At 40.1% G+C, this 26,868-nt stretch overlaps 2 protein-coding genes across 2 annotated transcripts; both read left to right on the forward strand.

The window, feature by feature from the left end:
• Positions 1-1,836: 1,836 nt before the first annotated feature.
• LOC121950677 (uncharacterized protein PB18E9.04c-like) lies at positions 1,837-8,032 on the forward strand. Its single transcript, XM_042496754.1, has 4 exons — positions 1,837-2,011; positions 2,108-2,163; positions 4,462-7,648; positions 7,901-8,032. The coding sequence occupies exons 1-3, from the start codon at positions 1,986-1,988 to the stop codon at positions 5,931-5,933; spliced, it is 1,554 nt and encodes a 517-aa protein (XP_042352688.1). The 5' UTR covers positions 1,837-1,985; the 3' UTR covers positions 5,934-7,648; positions 7,901-8,032.
• Positions 8,033-12,156: 4,124 nt separating this feature from the next.
• On the forward strand, positions 12,157-26,546 carry slc12a3 (solute carrier family 12 member 3). The gene is made up of 26 exons (XM_042495686.1): positions 12,157-12,514; positions 13,162-13,299; positions 13,459-13,534; positions 13,662-13,757; positions 14,613-14,752; positions 14,857-14,967; positions 15,851-15,962; positions 16,116-16,246; positions 16,453-16,537; positions 18,325-18,485; positions 18,920-19,027; positions 19,146-19,269; positions 19,494-19,595; positions 20,271-20,426; positions 20,510-20,609; positions 21,355-21,466; positions 21,619-21,765; positions 22,393-22,499; positions 22,621-22,703; positions 22,879-22,956; positions 24,019-24,117; positions 24,221-24,332; positions 24,653-24,739; positions 25,115-25,253; positions 25,953-26,020; positions 26,186-26,546. The coding sequence occupies exons 1-26, from the start codon at positions 12,230-12,232 to the stop codon at positions 26,325-26,327; spliced, it is 3,099 nt and encodes a 1,032-aa protein (XP_042351620.1). The 5' UTR covers positions 12,157-12,229; the 3' UTR covers positions 26,328-26,546.
• The last annotated feature ends 322 nt before the right edge of the window (positions 26,547-26,868 follow it).

Below are 26,868 nucleotides of genomic sequence, written 5' to 3' on the forward strand. Positions count from 1 at the left end.
ACCTGCTGAGAGGGGAGTCACTGTGCATCTGCTGCTGCGGGGAGCTTTGAAAGGAAGCCAGAGAGTCTCTCTTTATCTCCAGCATGAGCAAAGTACAGAAAATCGGGTGAAATGTTCATGGATAATGTAGCATTTAAGAGAAGTACTAAATAAAAAGTTAGTTACTGGAGATAAAAATGTGCATAAAGTGCAGCTCTAAAGTAGGCGGGTTTCTACTAAGACTCAAATTGAGCAAATTAAAAATTGTGAATATAAAATATGCCTAATGGAAATACATCATTTTAAAAATGAAAAACCATTTATCGCAAAAAGTTTTTTTGCCTGCATGAGGTGGTTATTCAGTGACTTCAAAAGCTGTATTTTGCAAAACTACAATGGAAACACGATGGGCACAATGCAGCAACAAGTGGTGATATTGCATCACGTAACTCTTCAAAAGTTGAGCACATCATCTGGAAGTTTTGAATCCACAATTCCTCTGTAAATTCGTGGACTATCAGTTCCAAGAAATCCCTCATATGTGGCCGCTCCATAACACACCTATGTCACCTTTGGCTGCAATAGAGTTAAACCTAATGTTTTGAACATCCATTGCCATGCTTCTTGAGATGTTATTGTGAGAGGAAAAGTCACATAACATCACTTGATGGAAACTGTCATCTCACAACGGTTTTATTGACATTTCAAAAATATTGCTTCAGTTCTGTACAAATCTGTGATGGAAACCCACCTAATGTGTCATTTTTCACCAAATTTTGACTAACCACTACAGTTTAAACAACATGCATGAAACGGGTGGGGTTAGGACCCAAATGCAGTACACTGACACTCGGCAACAGTTGGTAATAACTTTTATTTATACCAACGCAGATAATGTTCAAAACACAAGTAGTTAGTTGCGTGTAAAGTTCGTTCTTCAGGCTGAGAGCCCTATCACAGTCTCTGGGGTTCACACGAGGAGAAGAGACGAAGCTTACAGCAACTGTGGCTGGCGAGCAGGAAGCCCCGTAGCCCGTCGAGCCGACAACACGTGTGGAGGTGTGGTCGTGGATGGAGCTGAAGGATGGTCGGGGGCAGGCAGGAGTTCCCTCACCAGATAAGCAGCCCGCGAAGGCAGCAGTACCGACGAGGAGCAGGCAGGAGGACTGTCGAAGCCAAGCAGAGAAGTCGTTACCAGACGAGCAGTCAGATTTCCGGGACGCCGAAACAGAGCACGTGGTCGGGGACAGAAGGCAGGTAGGTTTACCGGGAGGCAGGCGAGGAGAGCAGGTCGGGGACAGGCAGAGTCGGCTTCGGACGATCTGGTAGAAGAACGCTGAAAGTTTCGCCTGACGCAGTAAAACAATCTGGCAGTGAGTGAGAGTGCTGGAGAGGCTTACATGCAGGGCTGATTGATGATGAGCTGCAGCTGTGAGGCAGGTGAGCAGGCTGAAGAGGTGGGCGTGGCTTGCAGGTAGAGCGGAGCAGAGGGAGGGTGAGTGGAAAAGTACTGGCAGTGTGAGAGGAGGGGGATGAGAGGCAGGAACCATGACAATGCATGAGTGATTTAAAATGGGGTAGCTGAGGAGAAATAAGTCCTGCTATGATGCAGTATTTTATCAGGACACACAGATCCTGCAGTCACAGTAACATTGATTCACATTGATCACATCCTCTCAGAGAACAGATAAACACTGTGCTAGGGCAATCACATCAAGTGATCACACCTGTGTGTGTGTGTGTGTGTGTGTGTCCTCAACTCAGCTCCTCGTTACAATAGAAGATTGGTCACACCTGAGGAGTTGAGAGGACAAACTGAAAACAAACTTTGGCGTTCAGCAGCACACTTGTTTTTCTTTCAGGAGCAACAGGTGTGTTCACCTGAATTCAGAGAGCGTCTGCCTCTGATGTAGACCAGCTCCTCTGGATCCAGAGCTGACAGAGCAGCTGAGACTCAGTTGTCAGGTGGTTTATTGGGACAGAGTGTGAGTGCAGCTGAAGCAGTCATGGCTGCTGGATCCTTTGTTAAAAGGTAACTCATTTAAACGTAATTTGTTTTTATCAAGTCTCATCTCTCCACCCATTTAATGTTTCATATTAAGTATTTTTATTTGCTGTTGTTTCACAGAATGTTACTGGTTTTCTTGTTGAGTGTGCTGGACTACTCCTCAGCATTTCCAAGAGGTGAGTTTGATTCACATTTATTAAGTTGAAGTGTTTTTTTGTATCCCTCTCCCTCCTCGTAGTGATTTTATGTCTGAACAAAAACAACCAATCAGAGCCAAGGAGTCTCTAACGCAGCTGTCATCATTTTAATCACTGCTGTGAATTAGTCAAACTGTCAAACAGCACTGCTTAAGTGTAAGTCAAGATTCTGTTACTGCATTGCCAATGTTCTTTTTTTGATCAACTTGTCTTTTTTAATCAAAGTGTGTAAATTTGTATATAATGATGTATTCTCTAAATTTAATAAAAATGGTAACACAACTGAATCACTTCATATTCATTATTTAAAGTAAATCCACTCATTTAACTATTTTCTATAGTTTTGGGGTTCAATTTAAGTTTACTTTTTCATTAGATTTGCATATTATTTAGGTTAAAGGAATGAATTGCAAAGAAAAATCAATTTCAAATTACTAAAAAATATACAGCAACAATCAGTAATATTTTTTGTTTTAAATCAGTATAATTTTGTGATGTACACTGAGAATAAACATGATACAAAGATAATTTTAAAAAAAACATATTAAAGGACAAATCGTGTAAAAATAGAGTAGCAACATGTCCATGTGTCTATGAACAAAACATATTTAAAGCTTTTTTGCCAATCCACTCTGACTTGGACTTCCAGTGCATCTGAAAATGGATCAATAACACCACATAAGTTCCACATATTAAGTTTGGGATGTTGAGTATCAAACACTACATTGTCTTTATTCTTGTAAATCTTTATGACCCATTGGTGCCTTCTTGTATTAATGGTTAGAAAAGAAACCCAAATTTCAGTCATTGCTTTCAAATGTTCTCCCATAGATCAGCTTCCATCCTGTTGATCACCCCCCTAAAAGCTGGGCTTTTTACATTTATGATATTTCTGACTGCAATTTCATGTCATCGCAAACCTTTATTTACAGCTATAGTAGCCAGCACACACGTGAAGGGAGTTCTTTTTCTGTTATGTTTTTGAGACAATAAATGCACCATTTTGATCACGTAAACCCACTTTACAGTTGAGCTTCCTGTACTTGATATTCAAGAATATAAACAAAAACAGTTCATAACTAAAAAAAACAATGCCAAACAGGATTTACATTGAGGTTTATGGTAATGAATTATATAACGCTATGAGTTAAAGGCAACTAATGTCGAAAGAGCAGGCAGTTTAACAGATGCTCCTTATTTTTACTGTGGCCATAATGCAATCATCATCTCTCATACTAACACCTTCTCATCCCGAACTTGTTAAATACCGCTGTTTTGCCATGGACTTGCATCTAAATATCTTTTACATACAGACTTCTTGGCTCTGATTGGTTGTTATTCATCAGCTGTAGGAGGAGGTACCAAATATTTTAAACAGACTTATGTGTATCATGTAATAATGTGTGGATGTCATGATTGTCTCAGCCAATACAAGTTATTTTCATAAGTTACCAACTGTAACTTTAAAAGTGATAATTCAGGATTTTTGAAGTGGGGCTGTATGAGATACTTATGTATGTATGTATGTATGTGTAAGTGTATTACATAAAGTAGTTGGCAGTTTGTTGGCGGTTTGCAGAAACAGTTCAGCATTACCATGCTGTATAGAGGGGTTAATATCAAAATGTGTTTTAGCCACTTTAAAAAAAGGCCATCCTATCAGTCTAAGTGGATGCTGTATTGAGAGTGTTTTCAATGTGAAGTTTTGTTTCAGTCAGATCACGTAACAGCCACTAATAGCACTTTCTGACGCACACAGCTGAGTGGTGGTGGATGCAATGTAATGCCAAAGGAAAGGGTGTGTGACAGCGAGGTAAAGCGGTGAAAATATTCTACATACAGCATCCACTTAGACTGATATTGAATTTTTAAATAGGCTTTTTTAAAGTGGCTCAAATATGTTTTGATATCACTCCTGTAAGGCGTGTGTACCCTGTCTGTTTTCTGCAAACTGAGAGTGCACTGACCGTCAGCTACTGTATGTAATAGCTACACTGACTATACATACGTATCTCATTCTTATGTATATTCTAAAATCCTGTTCGATCCCTTTAAGCTATAAATGACCTACTCCACTCATATTTTAACTATGCTGCTCCCCTCACTCATCCTTCCAATATGCAAATAAATTTCACGGCACCAATAAATTAGCATAATTTCTGGGACCCTCCCCAGAGACCTACTGCATTTAATATTCTGTACATGAAACCATTACTGTTGGGTTTTTAATTTACTTTTATTTGATATTCCTACTATGTTAACTATCTTCTCTCATAGCAAGAAGTTCTGTTTATCCTGAAGCATGGCAGGGTGTAAAGGAGAAACAGAAAGAGGTTTATGTCTATGGGAGTCGTCGCCCTCTCCACTACATCCGGGCTCTTCGGCAGACCCACAGAGAGCCACAGCCCAATATCCATGTCCCGGTTCAGATCAAAGCCTGGCAAAAGCATCCGGGAGGTTCTTTAAGGGTCCACAACCATGCCCAGATACAAAATCTGCCGAGTCTGTACCACCAAACAAGAAGTCCGTATCAGTTATGGTCTAATGTTGCCACAAAAGGGACACAGGAAATGTCCATACTCCAGTCTCCACTGCAGAGAAACCATCCACTGGCAAACCCCAGAAGCTTTGAATTCAATCTAAAACTTCCCTTTGCTAACTTCCCAAGTCAAAACAAAGACAACAGTTCATCCACTAAAAGTTTTGATTTGAATAGCAGTGGGAGTGGTGGTGCTGGTCACGAGTCTACATACAAGCCAAGTGGTATGCACGTCGATAGTAGTTTCAAAAGCCCCTCTGATTCAGATAGTTTGGATAAGGGTTTCACAGATGAAGGAAAAAATGACCATGAAGTTTCCAAACCAAACTTTCAACTGAGCTTATCTATTCCTTTTCCTCCATTTCCAAAACCTTACAGCAGCAATGATGGTGATCTTAAAAATTCAACAACAATACCAGGAAGTAATGTTCAGAACAGTAACATGAAACCAGAAAAAACACAATTAAGTTCAACACAGAGTGGATCGGATTGGATTTTATTGAATTCTGCGAGTGCTGTGCAGCAACAACCAATACATGACACTTACGAATCAATTCGAACCCCCGTCCCAGCCTGTCCCACAGCCTCAGATTCCGTCCCGGCCAATCCCACAGCCTCAAGCTCCGTCCCAGCCAATCCCACAGCCTCAAGCTCCGTCCCAGCCAATCTCACAGCCTCAAGCTCCGTCACAGCCAATTGTACACTATCAAGCTCAGTCGTGGCCAATCCAACAGCCTCAAACTCCATCCTGGCCAGTCCCACAGCCTCAAGCTCTGTCACAGCCAGTCTCACAACCTCAAGCTCCGTCCCGGCCAATCCCACAGCATCAAGCTCCGTCCCAGCCAATCCCACAGCCTCAAGCTCCATCCAAGCCAATCTCACAGCCTCAAGCTCCGTCACAGCCAATTGTACACTATCAAGCTCAGTCATGGCCAATCCAACAGCCTCAAATTCCATCCTGGCCAATCCCACAGCATCAAGCTCCGTCCCGGCCAATCCCACAGCATCAAGCTCCGTCCCGGCCAATCCCACAGCCTCAAGCTCCGTCCCGGCCAATCCCACAGCCTCAAGCTCCGTCCCGGCCAATCTCACAGCCCTCAAGCTCCGTCCCGGCCAATCTCACAGCCTCAAGCTCCGTCCCAGCCAGCTCCGCAACATTCTCCTCAACAGTCTGACAATGTTTACAGAGGATACTACAGTGGGCAAATAAATCCTACAAGTACTAACTATGGGAAAGGTCAAAGTGGACAAACCGTTTCATCTGACCCAACAAATGTCCGTCTTTCTTTGTCTCAATCACAACAAGAAAGAGGTCCAAGTGGACATTTCAGTTCTGGTCAGGTCAAACCCATTGGCAACAGCTATGGCCAACATCAAATCTGGCATCCAGCTGGTACTCAACTTACCTCTTCTTTTGAACAGCAAAACTACGGACAGTTTCAACCATCCTTGGGTCATGTGCAAAAAGTAGAGACTGTACATCCAGTCAATCCAGTACAACAGTCATCTCAAACTGCTGCTCCATCTCAATATCTACCTCCATCATTCAGTTACAACGGGGAAGTTAACACCACCAAAACCCAATACACAAAACTTTTAATTGATGTGGATGATATGAGTGAAGATGATGGACAACACAACAATTATGCAGCATCACCAACCCACTTTGATGAATATTCTGGTACATGGACTGGGCAGGACATGGCAGAAACCCCCATTAGCAATCCCAATCCACAGTTTCAGAGGTTTCATTCTCTGGTTCCAACGGGTCAAGGTCACCCCGCTACGCAACCAAACTTCCCTTTTGAAAGTTACCTAAGCAACAAAGCTGAGTCTTACATGCCAGTTTACAGCCAAGCTCCCAGCATGGGCGGTGGTGAGAGCCAATATGCATCTATTCCTCAGAAACAAATGGAAACAAAACAAATAGAGACTTCTGATCCTTTTCCTGGACAGGCTAACTGTGCGCCTCATTCAGGAGCAAACAGTGGCTCTGTGCCAACAAACTTTGGCCAACAACTGTCATCAGAACCAACCTCTCACACTGCATCAGAAGCTTTTAGTCCCAACAACAGACAATATTATTATATTGGCCAAGCATAACCACAGGTGCTTACAAGTGACCAGAGCACTGCCAAAAACTATCCCTTCTCTGCTAATAGGATAAATCACTATAGTACATATGACCTCAGCGACAGACAAAATTTTTATGGCACTAATTATTAAGGTCAAGAAAAACATGCCTCTTGGGCTCAAATTGCTCATGCTCTTTTGCAAATGTCAAATATTAACCCTGTATCATCTGCATCTGTAGCTTCCCATCCATATCCTCTGGTTCTTTGATATTACCCCCATTGTCCAACTTTCATCCTTTTTTTACGGGACTCCAAAATGTAGGCTGCGCTCCAAGCTTCAGCATACATTCTTTGACAGTGAATATCAGCTCTGTCAATCCAAGGCCACAAGCAATCCCTGCATACTTTGTCAGCAGAACCAACTGGACCTGTCAATAACTTCTACTGATCTGATCGGAAAACCTATAGCCACAAAATCATCTGTCAGATTACAAAGTTTATTCTGGCCTTTCCTGTCTTGAACATTACCATATGACTAGCGATGATGGAAAAGCTACTTAAGTCTTCTCAGCCCGGAGGCAAAGACTGAATGTCCATTGTACCCACCTCCACTTCCTTGGAACCAATATTCCTGTCTAAGCATGTGTGTCAGTGAAGAGTACATTGGAGCATACAAGCCTGTTGACAAGACAAACCCCTTGCCCAAGATTTGAGTTACTGATGGTGAAAACCATGTTCCTGAAGATCATCTGATATTTATGGGGTAAAGGGATCAACTGATGTCTGCATTCATGGAAGCCCCTGATGCCCTTAGCGTAAAGCGGACCAACCACAGGGAAAGGGATAACAGGTGGGTTATTATACTCTTGAGACCTACTGCAAAGGTTCATTGTGCAATTCTGTAGAAAGATAGTTGTCAAAAGCCACCAACCACCATACCAAAGTATTTCCTATTGGGAATGAGATCTAGCAATCAATTATATTTCTCCAGAAATGCTTACTGCACATTTTAATGTAGGAACATTAAATACATCCACTTATATCTCTTGTTTTCAACTGTTTACATATCTCATGGTGCTTTTGTTTTGTTTCTCTCTTGCAGGCTGCACAGTCTGAACTGCAGCAATGCATATAGGATAAACTACTGCTGTTGTACTGAATTTACAGCCCCTGGGCCAAATGGGGTGCCCCCCCCAACCATTTTCAAATTTGCAATAAAAAATCTAATGATTCACATTGGGAATTGTGCTTTGTACTTTTAGTTTACAAAAGGCAGCAGAGTGCATCAAAATACAGCTTGTTGATCAAAAGTGCCCAGTACCCCTGACAGAGGTCCTGGCTAAGCTCCTAATGTCTTAAAACTGTAGAAATTTCCTGAAATCATATACAAATGTCTTAAAATCATACAAATGTCCTAAAATCTAAAAAAAAAAAAATCCTAAAATTCTTAGAAAACATGTATGGAGCTGCTGCAACTGGTCCCTGGCCTCCTGTCATTTTGCAGTAGTGCCCCCCAGAGCAAAGCAAGTTGCTCACATGTTCAGGGCAGAATCAGAGTCAAACTTTATTGTCATTATGTGTAAACATACAACAAAATTATCAACAGCAACTCTCTGTCTGTTGTAAAACATCAAAGAAATGAGTTAAGAAAAAAAACCAAGTAGTATAGCCAAGTAGTAAAATAGTGCACATTTAAAAGACAGCAATCATAATAAATAGGAGTGCAGTTAAAAAGCAACAGTGATAATAAATAAACGACAGGGAGGTAGTAGTCTAATAACTTGAGTTGTTCATAAATCAGAAGCTCTCAGCCTCAGCACTGCTGTGCGCTGCCATGACATCCTGACCCAGAGGAGCTGAAAGGTGATGAGTTTAGTTTAGGATAGACTTGAGACTGGGGAACAAGGGAAACTGGCTAGACTGTCTCTGTCCAAAGGTTGAAAAATCTGGTAGATGTATTCTTTTAATTATAGACATAACAAGACTAGTTGCTTCCCCTAATTGCAGTGTTTATGCTAAGCTAACAGTCTGCTTGCTCAAGTTTCATATTACAAGTGCAAGGTTGGTATTGATTTTTGCCATGTAACTCAGCAAAAAAAAATATCACTGAGAGAATTCCCCAAAGTACTGAACTATACCTAGGGCTACATTTACTTTCCATAGCCCAGACACAGATCTTTCCCAAACATGAAATCACATCTCAAGCTTTAATCATGTTTTGATTAAAATCCTCTACATACAGTATTTTGATCTTTATCAGCAATCATGTATCAGAAAGGAATGCATCTATTTGGGATGACTTAGATAAACTGTCACATCTGTCAAAACTTGCTTGTGATTCATGTGGGATTACAGTCATACCACAGCATACAGGTGCAGCGTAACGTGGCAGCGTCTCGCAAACAGTGAGGGTGCATGTTCAAAAGAATCAGTGATCAAAGGAGCTCCTGCTGTTAGACGCAGTCTCATGAGCGAGGTGTGATCACTTCAAAGGATCCAACTGCATGCCGGATGGATGCCATTACTTGCTTGTTGAGGTTACCGCATGCAATGTCACTTCTGTGCACTAAGTGCACATAAACAAACAACAGTCTGTCTGCTTTGTTTTTGCATTTGATGGATATTGACATGAAACATGAAGTCACTCTGGTGCAACATTATTCCACACCTGCTCAGTCACAGAGCCAAAAAACAGCTGTTTTTAACCCTTTCAAATCTGAATTGACATCAGTTTTCTTGTGCTGCGTTCAGGCACCCTTCACAAGCTGTTTAGCCCTTTGAAAACTGAGCAAGTTGGTTTAAAAATTAGTTTGAAAAAAATGTTTTTTTAAGGGTTTTCTTATAATTATCTGACAATTTAATACTGAATTACTGAATCCTTGAGTTCCTTAGGTTTTAATTAAGCAGAATTTTTTATTTTTTATATCCAAAAGTATAAAAGAGACAATTAAATGCTACATTTGCATAGTCTGTTGCATATAAATATGAAAAAAGCATTTCACTCCACACTTAATAGCCCTGCCTTTATGGTTTTAGTAAGCGGTTCATTGTGATGGCCAGAACTGTGCCAATATATTTTACTGTCTAACAGATTTGTATTTTAGAGCCTCTAGGCTCTAGTTTTGTAGTAAATACAGGAGAAATGACCACCGCCACCATTTCCTGTGCGGTTTTATTCTGTACCCATTGGCTGAGTCAATATATTGACACCTTTTAATACTTTGCTGTAAATAATATTTGTGTTATGACCATCAATTTTGTGAAGCGGACATATTGGAGTATTGAAAAAACATGGTTGTGTTTTGGTCAACCTCAAGAGGGGCTACCTGAAAAACCAAAGCTCTTTAAAGTTTTTTTTGTCTGCACTAACCTTATCTGTGTTGTTTAATAGGCTGTTAATATCTGTTAATATGTATTTGTACTAGTACATCTGTGCAGGAAACATGATTCTTTTCATCACGCTGACTACACAAACTCACGGACAGCAGTAACTAAAGAGATGAAAAGTGACCTTGGCCTCTCCTTGTACACACTGTTACGCTCATATTCTGAAACTTGTGTGCGTGTGTGTGTGTGTGTATGTCGCTGCGTGGGTTTGTCCCTACCCTTACCTGGAAGTGCTGGCTTTATATTTAGTGCTCTGAAGAAATGCACAATGTGTGTGTGTGTGTGTGTTAGTTAAACATTATTGTAAATGACTGTGTAAACTCAGGTCTCAGATAATTAAGCAGCTTGTATTGCTTTAAGCAAAGTCTAAGCCCTCATTACATTTTTTGCCGAACATGAAAGGAAACAGTCAGCGATCACACATTTGCATAAAACATAATACGACAAAACAACCACAGAGAAAGACTGTGGTTAAAAACAACAACTAAAAGACATTATGTGAGCGACTGTTGACGAAAGACAGCAATGTCTGTGGCCTCAGTTTGTGTTCAGTCAAAGCAACAAGTTTTCAACTTGTTTGAAATTCAGTTCTTCAGCGTTAAGCTCAAGGGCTCGCACAGCTGCAGAGGTCACCTGTGTAATCATTTAACAATACCTCAGTTCCAAGTAACAAGCCCATACCTTTCAGGGGAAATTGTGTATTTCATTGCAATCAAGGACACTGTAAGGTAATTGTTCAGCTGTTACTGGTACTGGTGGTTGTTGATCGAAGTTTGCGAACATCGAACCATTTTAAGGGGCACACCTTAAGTTCATTTTGCTTGTCACAAGTGGTAATACTTGGCCTGAGGGGAAAAAATGTCTCCTGTGTCAAGTTTCAAAAAATAACCGTGATGATTTCTCAGTCATCTCTTTATGTTGACATATATTTATTTTCAAGTGACAGGGGCCTCTAGTGCCATCCGGTTCTTTACACCTTTAGTGTCCACATGATACACTACTAGACAGCAACAGCTGAGAATGAAGCCATACAGAACTGCTGGCGGTGATATTAAAAGCCACCAGACTGCCAGACAGTACCTGCCGCGACAGCATGAAATACAAACAGGCGGCTTTTTCTTGTACACCTTACCTTGTGCCTCTTTTGCCTAAATCTAATCATCCGTGCCAGCATATGCGTTTGTTGACATCCCGATGTTGGTTGCCATGTGCTTTTGTTGCCTAAACATAACCATATGCAGCATAATCCCACCATCTACTTGTGTTGACATCACAGTAGCTGCATCCCGAAATGTCAACAGCAGACACAGAAAGACAGCCTAATATACAGACACGGTAGTCCTCTGCAAAGCAGTAATGTGTAATGACTTGGGATGGGAACACATTTGCAGCACACTGTCATGGTGGAACTCCTAAATTGTAATTAAATACATAAAGGCTAATGATAAAATTAAATTTAAAGTCAGTTGGAAGGGTAGACTGTCATTTAAAACTCTCGCTCTAACAAGCACACATTGTTGCGCTTGTGTTGTCACCTCCTTCAGAGATCAGTGACTAAAAATTATAATTATTTAACCAAACAAAGATATACACAACAAATTCACTGGCCAAGTAGAAATAAGGACCCAATATTTAAACTATAATATCCTGTAATCCTGTGCTGTTTGGGCTTCTGGGAAAGGAAAATGTCTAATCATTGGGGGACATTTTGTAAATACTTCTTTCATTAAGTGGAACAGTGTATTTCCTGGGTCCAGAATGACTTTGTGGTTGCTCCTGTAATGTTGAATTGTCCATGTTATGCTTAATAGTTCTTGTAATGAGTCTTGTTTGAGGGTTCAGTGAACCAGCCTCCTCACACAGCCTCAGGCTCTTCCTGCTTGGTTAAGGTCAGATATAAAGCCAGCCCTCATAATAAAGCCTCCTTCACACACCTAAAACTTCACAATGGCTCTGTCACCCTGACAGCTGCTTTTAGACGAAAGCTGACTGTCTGAGCTGTCTTAAAATCCACTTAAATACTGAAAAGACATATCTGATCTGAATGGAGTTCCCAGTAGGCAGCAACGGTGTTCATCTGGCTGCATACAGACCCAGACTTCCTCTGACGGTACCCAATGTGAAGCCAACACCTGAAGGCTTTGATGAGTCTGGGGACTGTCCGTGCTATGGCGATGGGACCAGTGTAGCATCCCTCGGATCTCATGCCCTGACTGGTTATGAGACTCTGGACTCTCCGCCACACTATGATTTCTATGCCAACACAGAAGTGTGGGGGCGACGGAGGCGTTTCAGACCGTCACTGTACCAGCTGCACGCAAACCCTGAGGTAAGGACTCTCCGTTCTTTATAAGCTCATACAGCTCTTCACAAATGACCAAAATGAAGAATACTCTGGAACAAATCCTGATCCAAGGCTACATCAGTTATCTATATCAATAACAATATTTTGTTGGTTTTTTTTACAGTTTCTGGCTGTGATAAATGGTGTGATTTTGGTGGAGGTTTTTTTTATTTATTTTGGCGGACCTGTGGGTTTGGAAGACATCTTTTCTTTAAAAATTACCAAACATTTCAACAGAAAAGTAAGAGTAGGCAAAAATCATTGGAGAAAAGAAAATGCCAAAAAATGTTACAGAAAAAGAAAATCCTCGAGTCCAAGTGAAAGTTTGAGCCAAATTTGAAGAAATTCCTTTAAGGCATTCTTGAGATATCACATTCACAAAAATGGGACGTACAGTTGGATGGACAATCTGAAAACATAATGCCTCTGGCCACAGCTGTCACTGGCATGGAGGTCTAACAATCAATCCATCCAATCTAGAAATTAATCAGCATAATGGAGACAATCATAGTTGCAGTCCCATACAAAACAGTTAAAAATTACCTGAATCTGAATAAGGTTGTAAAGATATATTGTAAATTTGATGATTTTGGCCGACATTAATGAAATTTACTTGATTTTATTCGACATAGGTCGACGCTAGTCCTCCCTTGTATGAGGAGACAACAGGTGGAAATATGGAAGGAGGAGACAGCTCTGAGGGCGATGAAGATGAGCAGAAGGATCCTCCACCTGAACCTACTCGTTTCGGCTGGGTACAGGGAGTCATGGTGAGCCGGGTCAGACCACTGTGGGGACTCTGGGGTATCTGTGAGCTGTAACTGCATAAAAGTAATCTTTAAATTTACAGAGAAAAAACAACTAATCTAATAAACATTGTGTTTTGTGTTTTGGTTTAACCACATCAGTAAGTAACTGTCTTTTTGTAGATCCGTTGCATGTTAAACATCTGGGGGGTGATCTTGTACCTGAGGTTGCCTTGGATCACTGCTCAAGCTGGAATAGGTGCGTCCAGCAAAACCTCCTCATGCTTGTTGATTTAATGCACCAAATGTCTAATATTTCTTAGATACTAAAACTTCAGTTTGGCCCACTGCAATTACTGTCTCTTTCTCTGTTGTCTCTCCATCAGGTCTGACCTGGGTGATTATCCTGCTCTCCTCTTGTATCACTGGGATCACCGGTCTCTCCACCTCAGCCATCGCTACCAACGGCAAGGTCAAAGGAGGTCTGTTTACTCAGTGATACATACAACCTACCATACATACCTTCTCAATGAATACATAGGGACTGTGATCAAATGAAAGACTAATATCAGAAAAACATATGAACTGTATCTGACTTTGTTTCATATTATGATGATCCAGCCCATTTTTATTACAAAGTTGTCATATACTGCCACTTTTTCAGTGATTTCAGCATGAGATCCCAACGGCAAAAGCCATAATTGCGTCCACACCGCTGAATGGCATCAGCTGAGATAACACGTTCTTATGCTAAGTCGTCACATATTGCCCATTTGAAGTGGACTTCTGTGTCTACATATCACACTCACAGGTATCCTTCTGTATCTGCTGTTGGCATTCTGGGATGCTGCTACCATGATGTCAACATAAGTACATGTGGTATAGGCAACACAAGCACATGGCAACAATACTGGAATGTCAACAAATGCACATGTTGGCACAACAAACTCTTGACTTTCCTGTAGGAGTCCGGTGTTCACTTCCCATCTCAATGTGATGCGTTTTTTCTACACCTTACCATGCGCCTCTTTTACCTTAAACTAACCATCCGTGCCAGCATGTGTGTTTGTTGATGTCCCGGTATTGGTTTCCATGTGCTTTTATTGCCTGAACATAACCACCTGCAGCATAATCCCACCATGTGGTTGTGTTGACATTCCGGTAGCAGCAATCTAAAACGTCAATAGCAGACGCAGAAGGATACCTTTAGTATAATATGTAGACGCAGAAGTCCACTGCAAAGCTGCAGTATTTTATTGCTTTGGTTGAGAATGTGTTGCATGACCACATTTCCATCCATATATGTGTCCTGCTGTTCCTCTTCCCACTCTCTTCAGGTGGGACCTACTTCCTGATCAGTCGTAGCCTCGGTCCAGAGCTGGGTGGGTCCATCGGTCTAATCTTTGCTTTTGCCAATGCTGTAGCTGTGGCCATGCACACTGTGGGTTTTGCTGAGACTGTTACAGACCTCATGTTTGTAAGTACAACACTAATGAGTGTTAATATGGACATGGAGCTGCCTTTTCTATGATACTGCACACTAAATACAAACCTTATATTTCTCTGAAATTTCTTCCTCAGGAACATGGAGCTGTCATGGTGGACCGAACCAATGACATCCGAATCATTGGCATCATCACTGTCACGTGTCTACTTGGTATCTCAATGGCTGGCATGGCTTGGGAGTCAAAGGTTAGCAAAACCAAATATATGAGATCATGGTGATCTGCCATCATGGTCAACCCTTTGAACTTTAAACCCTTGATTTCTTTCGAAAACATGTAAAGAAGGCAATGAGCAATTTAACAAGAAAAGAAAATATTAGCAAGATATTTGTAAAAAGTTACCAAAAATTTAAAAATTACTACAAAAAAAAAAGAAAAAAAACAAACAGACAGGGAATGAGATGAAAAAAGGACCAACTTCATTTTGATTAATAATTATGAATACATTTTTCTGGACATTTTTCCCTCATTTTGTGATAACTTTCTAATAATTCTCTCACACTATTTTTCAATCTAATTTTTAGGTAATTTGTCTGTTGACTTTCAATGATTTCCTGCACTTTGCAGGATATTTTATGCCAAGTTGCTGATTGCCTTTTTTGAAAGAAATCAAACGAATTTGCCGAGGTTTGAAAGGTTTAAACGCTTGTGAAAGGTGTCTGAAGTCAGCACACGAAAACTAATGACAGTCCAGGTTTCAAAGTATTAATAACAAGCAGTTGGGATTTTAATCATGTAAATTAAAAGATTTATCTGATGTTTTATCACTGCAGAGGTTACATAATTAATTTATTTGGGAAATAGTTTTTCTTGATGAGAGCTGAATGAGAAGATCATTTCTATAATGATGCAATAAATCTGCAACCTCATAGGCAGATGACACTAAATCCTACATACTGGACCTTTGAGTTAGCATTGAAACTGGAAGAATTACACACATCAGAATGTTTACTGTGTTTAATTTAAGAAACTCAGGTTCTTTTTTTAGTTTAATGAGATACTTTAGCTCGTTTTTACATGTAAATGAATGTCTGCAGCAACATGTTTACTGTATATTCTGCCCTCCACAGGCCCAGATTTTGTTTTTCCTGGTCATCATGGTGTCATTTGCCAGTTACATTGTTGGAACAATCATCCCTGCTACAGCACAGAAACAAGCCAAGGGTTTCTTTAGCTACAAAGGTACCTGTGCAGCCCTTGTTCAGAGTATGCAACATTTTCTGTGTCAATATAGAGCCATTTAAAATGTGTGTGGTAGTTTTTATCCAAATCAAGGATAACCAAGTCTCTCCCTGTCAGAATTCCGCTGTAAACCGACTCTTTCACCTTGAACAGCTGATATCTTTGCTGCCAATTTTGTTCCCAACTGGCGAGGACCAGAGGGCAGCTTCTTTGGCATGTTCTCCATTTTCTTCCCCTCTGCCACGGGCATCCTGGCAGGAGCTAACATCTCTGGAGATCTCAAGGTTTGTTTCCCCTCTCTGCCTTTTTTTCTTGCAAAATCCAGTTTTTGAGAACAACATGCATTGATGTCAGTGGAAAATAAACCTGCTTCCTCACATATCATGCTGTTCATGCATGTGAAAAAAAATCATCATTTCCTCAAATTAACATGCAGGTGAAATCTGAAACTAAATTAGAAATTAAATAACCTCATGCTTGTCCTTCCCAGGATCCAACAGTGGCCATCCCCAGAGGAACGCTGTCCGCAATATTCTGGACCACAATATCCTACCTCATCATCACTGCAACCATAGGTACTTTTACCTACATAGTGCTTCCTATATTTCACCCTGTTGAGGTGATTTATGTTTGTTTTAGGTGTATGAATGTATAAGTGTGCAGCGCTTAAGTCCGGTGAGTGTGTTACTTACCTTCAGATTTTTAGACTAATAAATACACAATACACTTATTTAACAGGAATACAAATGTAAACCTTTTGAATTTGACTTTCTCTTGGTTACGTAAGATGAGACTTAATTTCCGTGTTAACGCATTATAAAATACACTTCATTTGGGGCGCCCAGTGGCCCACCTGGTAGAGTGAGTGCCCCGTGTGCAGAGAGACTATGTATTTGCTGCAACTGCCACAGGTTTGACTCCAGCCTGTTACCCTTTGCTGCATGTTGTCCCCTCTTTCTCCGCTTTTCACGTTTAAATTGTCATATCCAAATAAAGGCAAAAAAGCCAAAAAAAATTCTTATCTTTTGAAAAACACACCTCATTCAAACTCAGCAGAAACAAAATAAAACTCGCATGGTTACTCTTGATGGTAATCTAGTTAGTAAGTTCATCATTCCAATAATCACTAACTCCAGTTTGGTCTAAATAAATCCTTAATTCACCAAATTAGATGTAAAAAAAAACCCATGCCATTATTCCCCACGGTTTCTCTCTGCCTGTTGGCTGCCGTCTGTTCACAGTCCTGTAACTTCTCCCTCCACCACTAGGTGTCGCTGTGACTCTCAGCTCAGCTGCCTGTTCCACCAGTAGAGACAGAGACTGAGCTCTGGTGGTGCGTGCTGTGCACTACATACAATGAGTTTAGGAGCACCTGTATTTATGACAACACTGAAAAATATACCTGGGATTTCTAGATACTCCAGTAAATCATAATACCATGATACCACCCAAGCCTAGTGACGACCATGATTCATTATTTTAAAAACAATTAAGCCACTTGTGGCTGTCTTGATTATTTTACAGAAAGTTTTAAATGTTGGTAAATAGCATTCTCTACATGCAAACATTGTTCTTTTAATGTTAGATTTAATGATTTTTAACATTTTTTCCTTTTTCAAACAGTTTACAGCAAAAAATAAATAGATAAATAAATTCAATACTTGTTTGCCACATAAAATTATGCAAATGTCAAGACCATTTTTGATTTCAGGGTCTTTGGTAAGTCAAACAATTTTTTTTTCTCAAATTACTGTGTAATCAAGCTGCATTTAAGGAGTGCTTAGGACCAAGCATTCATACATAGACTGTCAAAACTTGAAAAAGAACTGCTGGATATTTGTGGTTATAAATCACAAATACACGAAGGAAATTATGAGCCTTACTTTAATTTTTAAATAACACTCAGTCAGTGATCATATCAGCAAATGCATTTCAATCCCACACAGCCACACTGCCATATTACCGAGGAGAGAGAGCCTCCTGCTGGATATCTGTGGTCATAATCTCCAGTAATCTCCATTTACACTGCAGCAGAATTTTGAACATTCATATATTTTTAAAAAATATTTGTATTACAAGGTATTACAAGAGTTCTCAAAAGCTGAAAATTTAAGCTGACCATCCAAAATTTAATTCTTCCATCAATTTTTTTCTCCCCTCCAGGCCCCATAAAGGGCTCAATAATAGTTACATAGTAGTAGTTAGTTACAATTTGCTTAATATTTATAATTTCATTGTTATTTTCGGGATTTGAGGTTGAATAATTCTTGTGTGTGTGTGTGTATTTTTTCATCATGCTTTACAGTGTGTGTGTGTGTGTGTGTGTGTGTGTGTGTGTGTGTGTGTGTGTGTTTGCCCCTAGGATCGTGTGTGGTGCGGGATGCATCTGGACTGTTAAACGACACACTGTTACTGTCCTCCTCTCCTGAGGACTGTGTTGGTTTAGCCTGCCAGTATGGATGGGACTTCACAGGGTGCATCAACAGTAGCACATGTACCTATGGCATCAGTAACTACTATCAGGTCAGCACAAGCTCAATCACAAGACACAAAAATGAAAGAAATGTGCATTTATTCTGTTCGCTGTTTCTCAGTGTAAAGCCCAATATGAAGACATTGTAGGGGGATCTGTGGAAATCCTCCTTTCTGATGAGCAAACTCTATTCTGGTAATTTCTTTAGTGCATGTTGGCACCTTATTTACCCTGAAAAACTTGTTCAAACTTTAATTATGAATTGTGGTGTTCAAAATATATAAATATTTTTTATAGTTTTCTTTCTTTAAAAAATCTTGCCAACTTTTTCCTTGAGAACTTTTTGGTGTTTCTTTAAAAATTTCGGGTGATTTTTCTTTTTTCATTTTTTTATTGGCGACTCAGTAGATCATCCTGTCAACAGACATTATCACTTCTGGAGAGAGACAAGAGACTCACATACATTATATATTTCTGTGTGTAGTCGATGAGCCTGGTGTCAGCCTTCGCCCCTCTCATCACTGCTGGGATATTTGGGGCGACACTGTCCTCTGCTTTGGCCTGCCTGGTGTCCGCTCCCAAAGTCTTCCAGGTACACACACACACACACACACACAGACACACACACACACAAATGCACACACACACACAAGCTTGTCTGTCTTGTTTTCTCTGCTATGACAAAGAAATATGACCTTTTTTTTTGGTAGTGTCTGTGTAAGGACAAACTCTACCCTCTCATTGGCATTTTTGGCAAAGGCTACGGCAAGAATGATGAACCGCTCAGAGGCTACCTGCTAACATACATCATCGCTGTCTGCTTCATCCTCATTGGTGAGAAACTCTAACCCTTACAGCAGGGATTTTAGCAATTATGTATCCTGAAATTTCTTAATAGGAATATGGGTTGGTAGGTGAGTTTTAGATCTCCTCAGCCCTCCCAGTTGATGACTGGAATCTTACAAAGTAGAAAAAGAGACCACATGATATTAAAGATGATAACTTTAAGAATATAATGAACTACGTATCTGTTAACCTCTGTCTTCTCTCTCCTCCAGCCGAGCTAAACACCATCGCTCCCATCATCTCCAACTTCTTCCTCTGCTCATACTGCCTGATCAACTTCAGCTGCTTCCATGCCTCAATCACCAACTCACCAGGTACTAAACTCACAAACAACACATCTTTCTTTAATGGACAGATTATAAATGCATGAATGGATGCATGAATAAATCAGTATTACAAAAGACAAAGTCACAGATTTAATGATGATTTTGGTTACTCTGTCTCAAAGATTTTAGGATGTTTTATAGGATTATAGTGATATCCAAGACTTTAGGACATTTCTTATTATCTGAAACCAGCATAACGAATGATGTCTCGGCTACCCACGGTCAGAGAAAACCAGGAAAAGTAATAGAATTACACAGTCACATTTTCCAGGCCTGGGAAAGTCACAGTATTAGAAAAAAATCTCTTAAAGTTTTGGAAAAGTCATGTAATTTTGTTGTGTGCAATGTAAAGTATTCTAAAATAACAGCAAATTTGTAGGATTTTAGGATATTTCTAGCATTTCATCTCTGATGGGGGTATGGGGATCCTCCACTGGCACCTTTTTGATAAACAAGCTTTATTTTGATGCTGTTTTATGCACTCTGGCAATTTATGTATACTACAAGCACAAAAATAATTCCCATTGTGAGTACCTTTAATTTTATTGTGAATTTCTAAAATGGTTGGGGGGCCACCCAGCACCTTATCAGGGGCCAGATTTGGCCTGTGAGCTGAAAGATGAGTATCGCTGGTGCATGGTATTTGCATGTGTGTGTCTCCAGGTTGGCGTCCATCCTTCAGGTTCTACAGTAAGTGGCTGTCGTTACTGGGCTCTCTGTGTTGTGCGGTTATAATGTTCCTGCTGAACTGGTGGGCAGCACTCATTGCCTTTGGCATCGTCTTCCTCCTTTTGGGATACACACTCTACAAGAAGCCTGGTAGACTCACACACACACGCAGTCACACTGCACACACACAACAGCCACCATCATTTGCTCTGTTCTAACACTGCTTCTCTTAGCTGTAAACTGGGGCTCATCGATGCAGGCGAGCTCCTACAACATGGCTCTGAACCAGTGTGTAGGCCTCAACCATGTGGAGGACCATGTCAAGAACTACAGGTCAGTGAAGGGTTAATATACCTATAGTTTTTCTTCTTCGGTAGAAGATAAATGTTCTCACCAATAGGTGACGTAACGGTGGCAACATCCATTATTTTTACATGGTTTGCTTAGCTTAGCCTGAAGAATAGGGGGAAAGGCGGCCTGGCTCTGTCCAAAGCTCATAAGTTAACATGTTATATCTGTATCTCGTAAATTCTGAAGCTCTCTGCGACATCGTTGTGAAAAAAGGGGCTATTTAAATAAAGTCCTTACTTATTTAATTGTTTGATCCGTACAAAAAAAAAGGTGGTTCAAGGAGTTTATTTTTGGACAGTGCCAGGCAAGCTCTTTGACCTTGCATCCAGGCCTCGAGCTCTCTTATCTAACTTGTCTAATCTCTCTGCAAGAAAGCAAATAAGAATTTTTTTCCATATGAAAAACTTTTCCTTTAAAGTTCACATGAATGCAGTATAAGCAGTGAATCGACAGACAGTAGCAGTATGCTTTGACAGTGGAGTAAATTATGAAAAAGTATTACCATAAGAAGTACTTAAAGTTAGCTAAGTAACTTTAAAAGTGTCTGTGGTGCAACTGTGATTAAATTTACTCAAGCTGCTCAAAAGTCAAGATCATGTCCAAAACATGTAAAAACAATAAATATGTCAAAGAAACAGTGTAATTTCTTGAAGGTCAACAAAGGTGGACATGTGTCTGCAGAAGCTCTCAACCAGACTTCAGTCTCTCTGATGTGCTCCCCTTCCAGACCCCAGTGTTTGGTGCTAACAGGCCCCCCCAGCAGTCGCCCGGCTCTGGTGGATCTCGCCTCCTGTTTCACGAAGCATCTCAGTCTCATGATGTGTGGCTATGTGGTCACTGTGAGTCTAACCCAACATGCACACACTCTACCTAGTGAAGATTTTATGTCTGATTCAGTGAAAACATAAACATATTTGTTTAATAATCATGTCTCTCACAGTGTTTTCAGTTGAGGATTAAAATCATTATTTTATGACTCTGTGTCTGTCAGGCTGATCCAGGCATGGCCTCCCCATCAGTGGTGGAAAAGGCGAGCAGCGACAGTCATGTTACCTGGTTGAACCGACGGAAAGTTAAGGCTTTCTACAGAGGTGTAGTCGCCACAGAGCTACGATCAGGAGTCAACATGCTGCTACAGGTCAGAATCACCAGATCATTCCCATATAGAACTCATCAAACACCACAGCTTTTGCAGTGATTTCTGAGTAAGATACCAACGCCTAAAGCCACCTTTCACAGCTGTATGATTTGCCACCGGACGTCACCTGTCTCAGCAGCATAATGCACAGACAGCTGGAGTCAGTTGAGAACGCAGCCGATAACAACGGAATATAAAGAGCATAAAGGTCCCTATAGGGCAGCAGGAGGGTGGATGGATCCAACAAACCCTGGACTTTCATGCTGGAGTCCAGTGTTCGCTTCCTTTCTAAATGTGATGTTTTTTTCCCAAATCTAACCATCTGTGCCCTTGTTGCCTAAGCTTAACCACGCGTGCCAGTGTTTCTTAATGTCCTGGCGTGGGTTGCCATGTGATTTTGTTGCTGAAACATAACCACATGCAACGTAATCCCACCATGTGCTTTTGTTGACGTCACAGTGGCTGCATCCCGAAACATCAACAGCAGACACAGAAGGATACCTAGAGCATAATATGTATCCGCAGAAGTCCACTGCAAAGCGGCAACATGTGACAACTTGAGATGAGAACGTGTTGGACAGGTCAGATTGATCTCGTCTTCTTCTCTTGTTGTTGACTGTCCATCAGGGGGCAGGTTTGGGTCGTATTAAGCCAAATGTTCTGCTGATGGGTTTCAAGAATGACTGCTATTGTGACACACCTCAGGCTGCACACAACTACATAACAATATTGCAGTGAGTATAGAAAACCTCATTCTATGTGTGTGTGTGTGTGTGTGTGTGTGTGTGTACTTTTGTACCATTGTTATGCGCACTGACAGTGATGTTTTTGCAATAAAGCTGTCGTGCGTTTCAGTGATGCCTTTGACCTTCAGTACGGTGTGTGCATGCTGAGAATGAAGGAGGGACTAGATGTGTCTCATCCATCTCAATCACATGGTGAGAGTCTTATTTCCTATTAGGGTGGAGCACACTGAGAGTTAATTCCTACTGCACCATCACTGAACTCTGACTGCTGCTGCTGCAGCTACGCTAGTGTTAACAAGGGGCATGGTGGGAAAAGCTGTTCACAGCCAACATCATAACACAGCAGATTCTTTTGTTTTGATTTCAGTCAATCCAGGCTTTGATGGAGGACAAGAGGTTATAAACACCATCTCTGCTCCTTCCTGCATTCAAACAAGAACTACATGTATGTACATACTTGATCATATCATTTTGATTCATTCAATTGTTATGGGGAGTTTTTATGTGCTTTTGTCTGCCTTAATGTTCGTCGCTTTGTTTGGTCTCCTTAAAGGAGTTAGAAAATGCAAGCTATTATTTTTGTCTTCATTTTATTTTATTTTATTTATTTTATCATGTTTATTGATTTTTCCCTCAATCTAGAAAAATTGTGAACAAGGGTCCTTAAATTAAATTTTAAAAATTCAAGGGTAAGTTCAGTTTTTTCCATCCTGGACCTTATTTTCCAATGGTTTTGTGTTTAAGTGAGTAATGGGAACAATAGTTTTTTAAATAAGTCCAGAATTTAGCGAGAGCGCTTCATTTAGCACCAGCAAAACAAGCGCCAATGACACCACTCTGGGTATGTTTGCGCTGTAAATTTAAGTCCACTGAAAGTGCTTGCACTGACAGACTTAGATTTTTCTTCTGAGCATTTGACATCATTATGGAAAGGATCCGTACAAACTTCGAACTTTTTTTATTAAAGAGTAAGATCATTTTTCTTTAACCAGAAACAGCCCCAAAATCCCCAATGCCACTTCCACAAGACTCCATTTAAATAAACAGCAAATTTAGCGTGTAGAGTCAGCATATTTTCACATCTAACTGGGTGAATTTAGAGTTTATTTAAGCCCAACCAGAGCTGGTTATTGTTGGAACAATGGAAGACAAACCAAGATGTTGAGGGTTTTTTTCATTTCTGTCAACTTTGAATAAAATGTGTTTTATGATGGCAAAATTGCTATGTATTTAAAGGGAGTCTGGTGTGTTGGGGGATGGCGAATTCAGGGCTGTTTCTGGTTAAATAAGGTCGAATCTTTGTGGTCTTAGTCCCTGAGTGGTTACATTGCAGCCTGTTTTGCCACAATGCTTCTGCTCAGTACTGACTAATTTCAAAATCAGTTGTTTCCATGAGTGAAACAAAAGCATGAGAAATAGAGTGCAGGTTGGGAAATACCAGAGTTTCCCTTTGAATATCATAAAATGTATACATTGGTGTAATTAAAATATGCACACTTGTTTGCAGCTTCCGTCTCCATTGAAGCAGAGCCTCAGCCTTCTACAATGTTCCAGAAAAAACAAGGAAAGAAGACCATCGACGTATACTGGCTGTCCGATGACGGAGGTCTGATTATCTCTCCATCTGTCTATCACCTTATTTTCTTTTGTTAAGACTATTATTACAAGTTTCTATATTCATTTTTGCGTATTTGTATGTGGTTTACCAGGTCTGACCCTGTTGCTGCCCTACCTGCTGACTCGGAGGAAGCGCTGGGCCAAATGTAAGGTCCGAGTGTTTGTTGGGGGAGAAACGGACAAGAAAGAAGAGCAGAGAGAGGAGTAAGCACTTGAATTACTTCATTTTATTGCAGGTTGCTCATAATTTAGTCGGCTTTCTTTGGGTCATTTGCCAAAAAAGGGTTTCAGTGGTCACTTGGGGGTGACAGAAAAAAACAACACTGGCATATTATTACCTGAAACGGCTGATTTGAGTGACATGTTATGAAACTTTTGCCTGTTCAAAATGGTAATAATAATAATAATAATAATAATAATAATAATAATAATAAAGGAGTATTGCTGTGGTTAACAAGTATGAGATTATGTGGAAAAAATGTGAAGACTGTATTGCACATTACAGATTTACATTCTCTCTCCAGGGTGCTGGCACTGATCAAGAAGTTTCGTCTTGGTTTCCATGACGTTGAAGTGCTTCCAGACATCAACCAGAGCCCCCAGCCTGCAAAGTAAGGCTACCAAAACTTGTCTTTATTAAGCAAAAGACAAACAACATCTCTGTAGGGATCATTTCCATAATGTTGTCAGACAATTTGAATATCAATCTGAGCCTGTCAGTCGCAAAAAATAAGCACCTTTCATGGACATGCATTGACAAGTGCTCAAACGTGTCTGTCTCATAAATATTTTAATATAGAGAGATATGACTTCAAAGATCCAGAACCAAAATGTGCATCACAACAAAAATGTAACTGGAGTGAAAACCTCAACATCAGGATTGCCAGATTAAATAAAAAAAACAAACATTGTAAAAAGATAAATAAATTAACCCCTACTTGATTTTCTTTATTGCATACTTTCTACATTGCCTTTGTATGCTCCAGTGTCCATCAGTTTGAGGACATGGTGGGTCACTTCAGGCTGGACACAAATCTCAAACAGCACTCTGATTCTGGGCCAGCGAGGCAGCAGGAGGAGTCGTGGATGATCACTGAGCAGGATCTAGAGAGGAACAAGGCCAAGGTCTGACACACACGCAGAAACACAGACACTGACTGAGGTTTATAAACACTTTTACAGATACATATACACTCACTGAAATGAGAATCACTCCGTAGATTAGGGGCATTATTTATCAAATAGGGGGAGGCCTGACAAATCATTCAGGAGGGACATATGCTTTTTATTTTTGGCTTGAGAGGAGGGACATGCAACTTTAAATTTTTAAATGTATTTTACCACTGTTTTGTTTTTTTGTTTTTAAGAAAATATGTTTTCTTAAAAAACAACAAAAAATGGCATTTTTTCTTTATTTGGGGCGATTTTTTTTTTTACTATAAAATTAGGGATTTTCTTTTCTTTCAACTTTTTTTCGTTTTGTTTTCTCTAAAATTCACCAAAAATTAATTATAGCCAGAAACTGTGAAATTATCATTAGATTTTTAAATTTCAGTTGGTTCTTAAACACAACATGTGTTATAAAAAAAAATTCCATGGCTTTTCCACAACTTTCAGGGTATATTTAGTTTTCCAAAACTTTTCCAGGCCTCGAAATTGTTATTTGCAAATTCCATGACATTTCTAGGTTTTTTATGACCATACAAACACTGACTGACACAACCTGAATAACACAGCATGTATAGAATCCAGGGCAATAAGGATATCCCCATTTTTTTCCCGTCTTCTTCGACTAAAATTATAAACTCTTTTTGTGTGATGCAGTCTCTCCGTCAGATTCGTCTAAATGAGGTCCTGCAGGATTATTCAAGAGAAGCTGCTCTGATTGTTATGTAAGTACAGTAATGCTACTTTTTAGGTCATGGGAGTGCTACTTTATTTAAAGGTAGAGGGAGTCGTTTTTAAAGCCACAGCACATCCCTTTGCCTTTAAAAGGTGATCACTTGTGCTTTGAAGTTATTATTAGAAGTCAAATTGTCACTCCATATGTCTGACAGCACCATGCCAGTGGGGAGAAGAGGGGTGTGTCCCAATACTCTGTACATGGCATGGCTGGATTTCTTATCACGTGATCTGAGACCTCCAGTCCTGTTGGTCAGAGGAAATCAAGAAAACGTCCTCACCTTCTACTGCCAATGAAATGCCCCCTTAAGACCAGAATACACTAAATCTAATTAATGCACTAATGTGCTGACATTATTATTCTTGATTTAGACATGTCAGTGCATTGGTGATTGTTTATGATCATCTAATTCTGTAAATAATGTATGATTCCTGTAATGACCATGTGCTGGCTCTTAAATTCGAAATCTTAATTGTGCACACATTAATAAGTCCTGTAAATCACTGACGGGAACATAGGCCTAATAAACGGTATCCATTATTGATTGTAAAGACAATTGTTGATCAAAATGATTTGGAATGTTTGATAATTATGTGCATAAATGTTTTTTTGCCCCTGTAAATGTATGGCACAAAAGTGATTGACTATAGCTCAATTTTATTTGATTTAAAAAGAAGAAATGTCAAAACAAATAGAGTGTGTGCATGTGTGTGTGTCTGCGTGTGTGCCAATAACATTTGCTATTCCAGTAGGTTTTCAGACTCTTCAGACATAACCAGCATCATTATGCCACCATAATACCCACATATTGTATATGGTCAATGTTTTTCACATGCT

This window comes from Plectropomus leopardus, chromosome 11 (assembly GCF_008729295.1).
Source record: "Plectropomus leopardus isolate mb chromosome 11, YSFRI_Pleo_2.0, whole genome shotgun sequence".
Lineage (NCBI taxonomy): Eukaryota > Metazoa > Chordata > Actinopteri > Perciformes > Serranidae > Plectropomus > Plectropomus leopardus.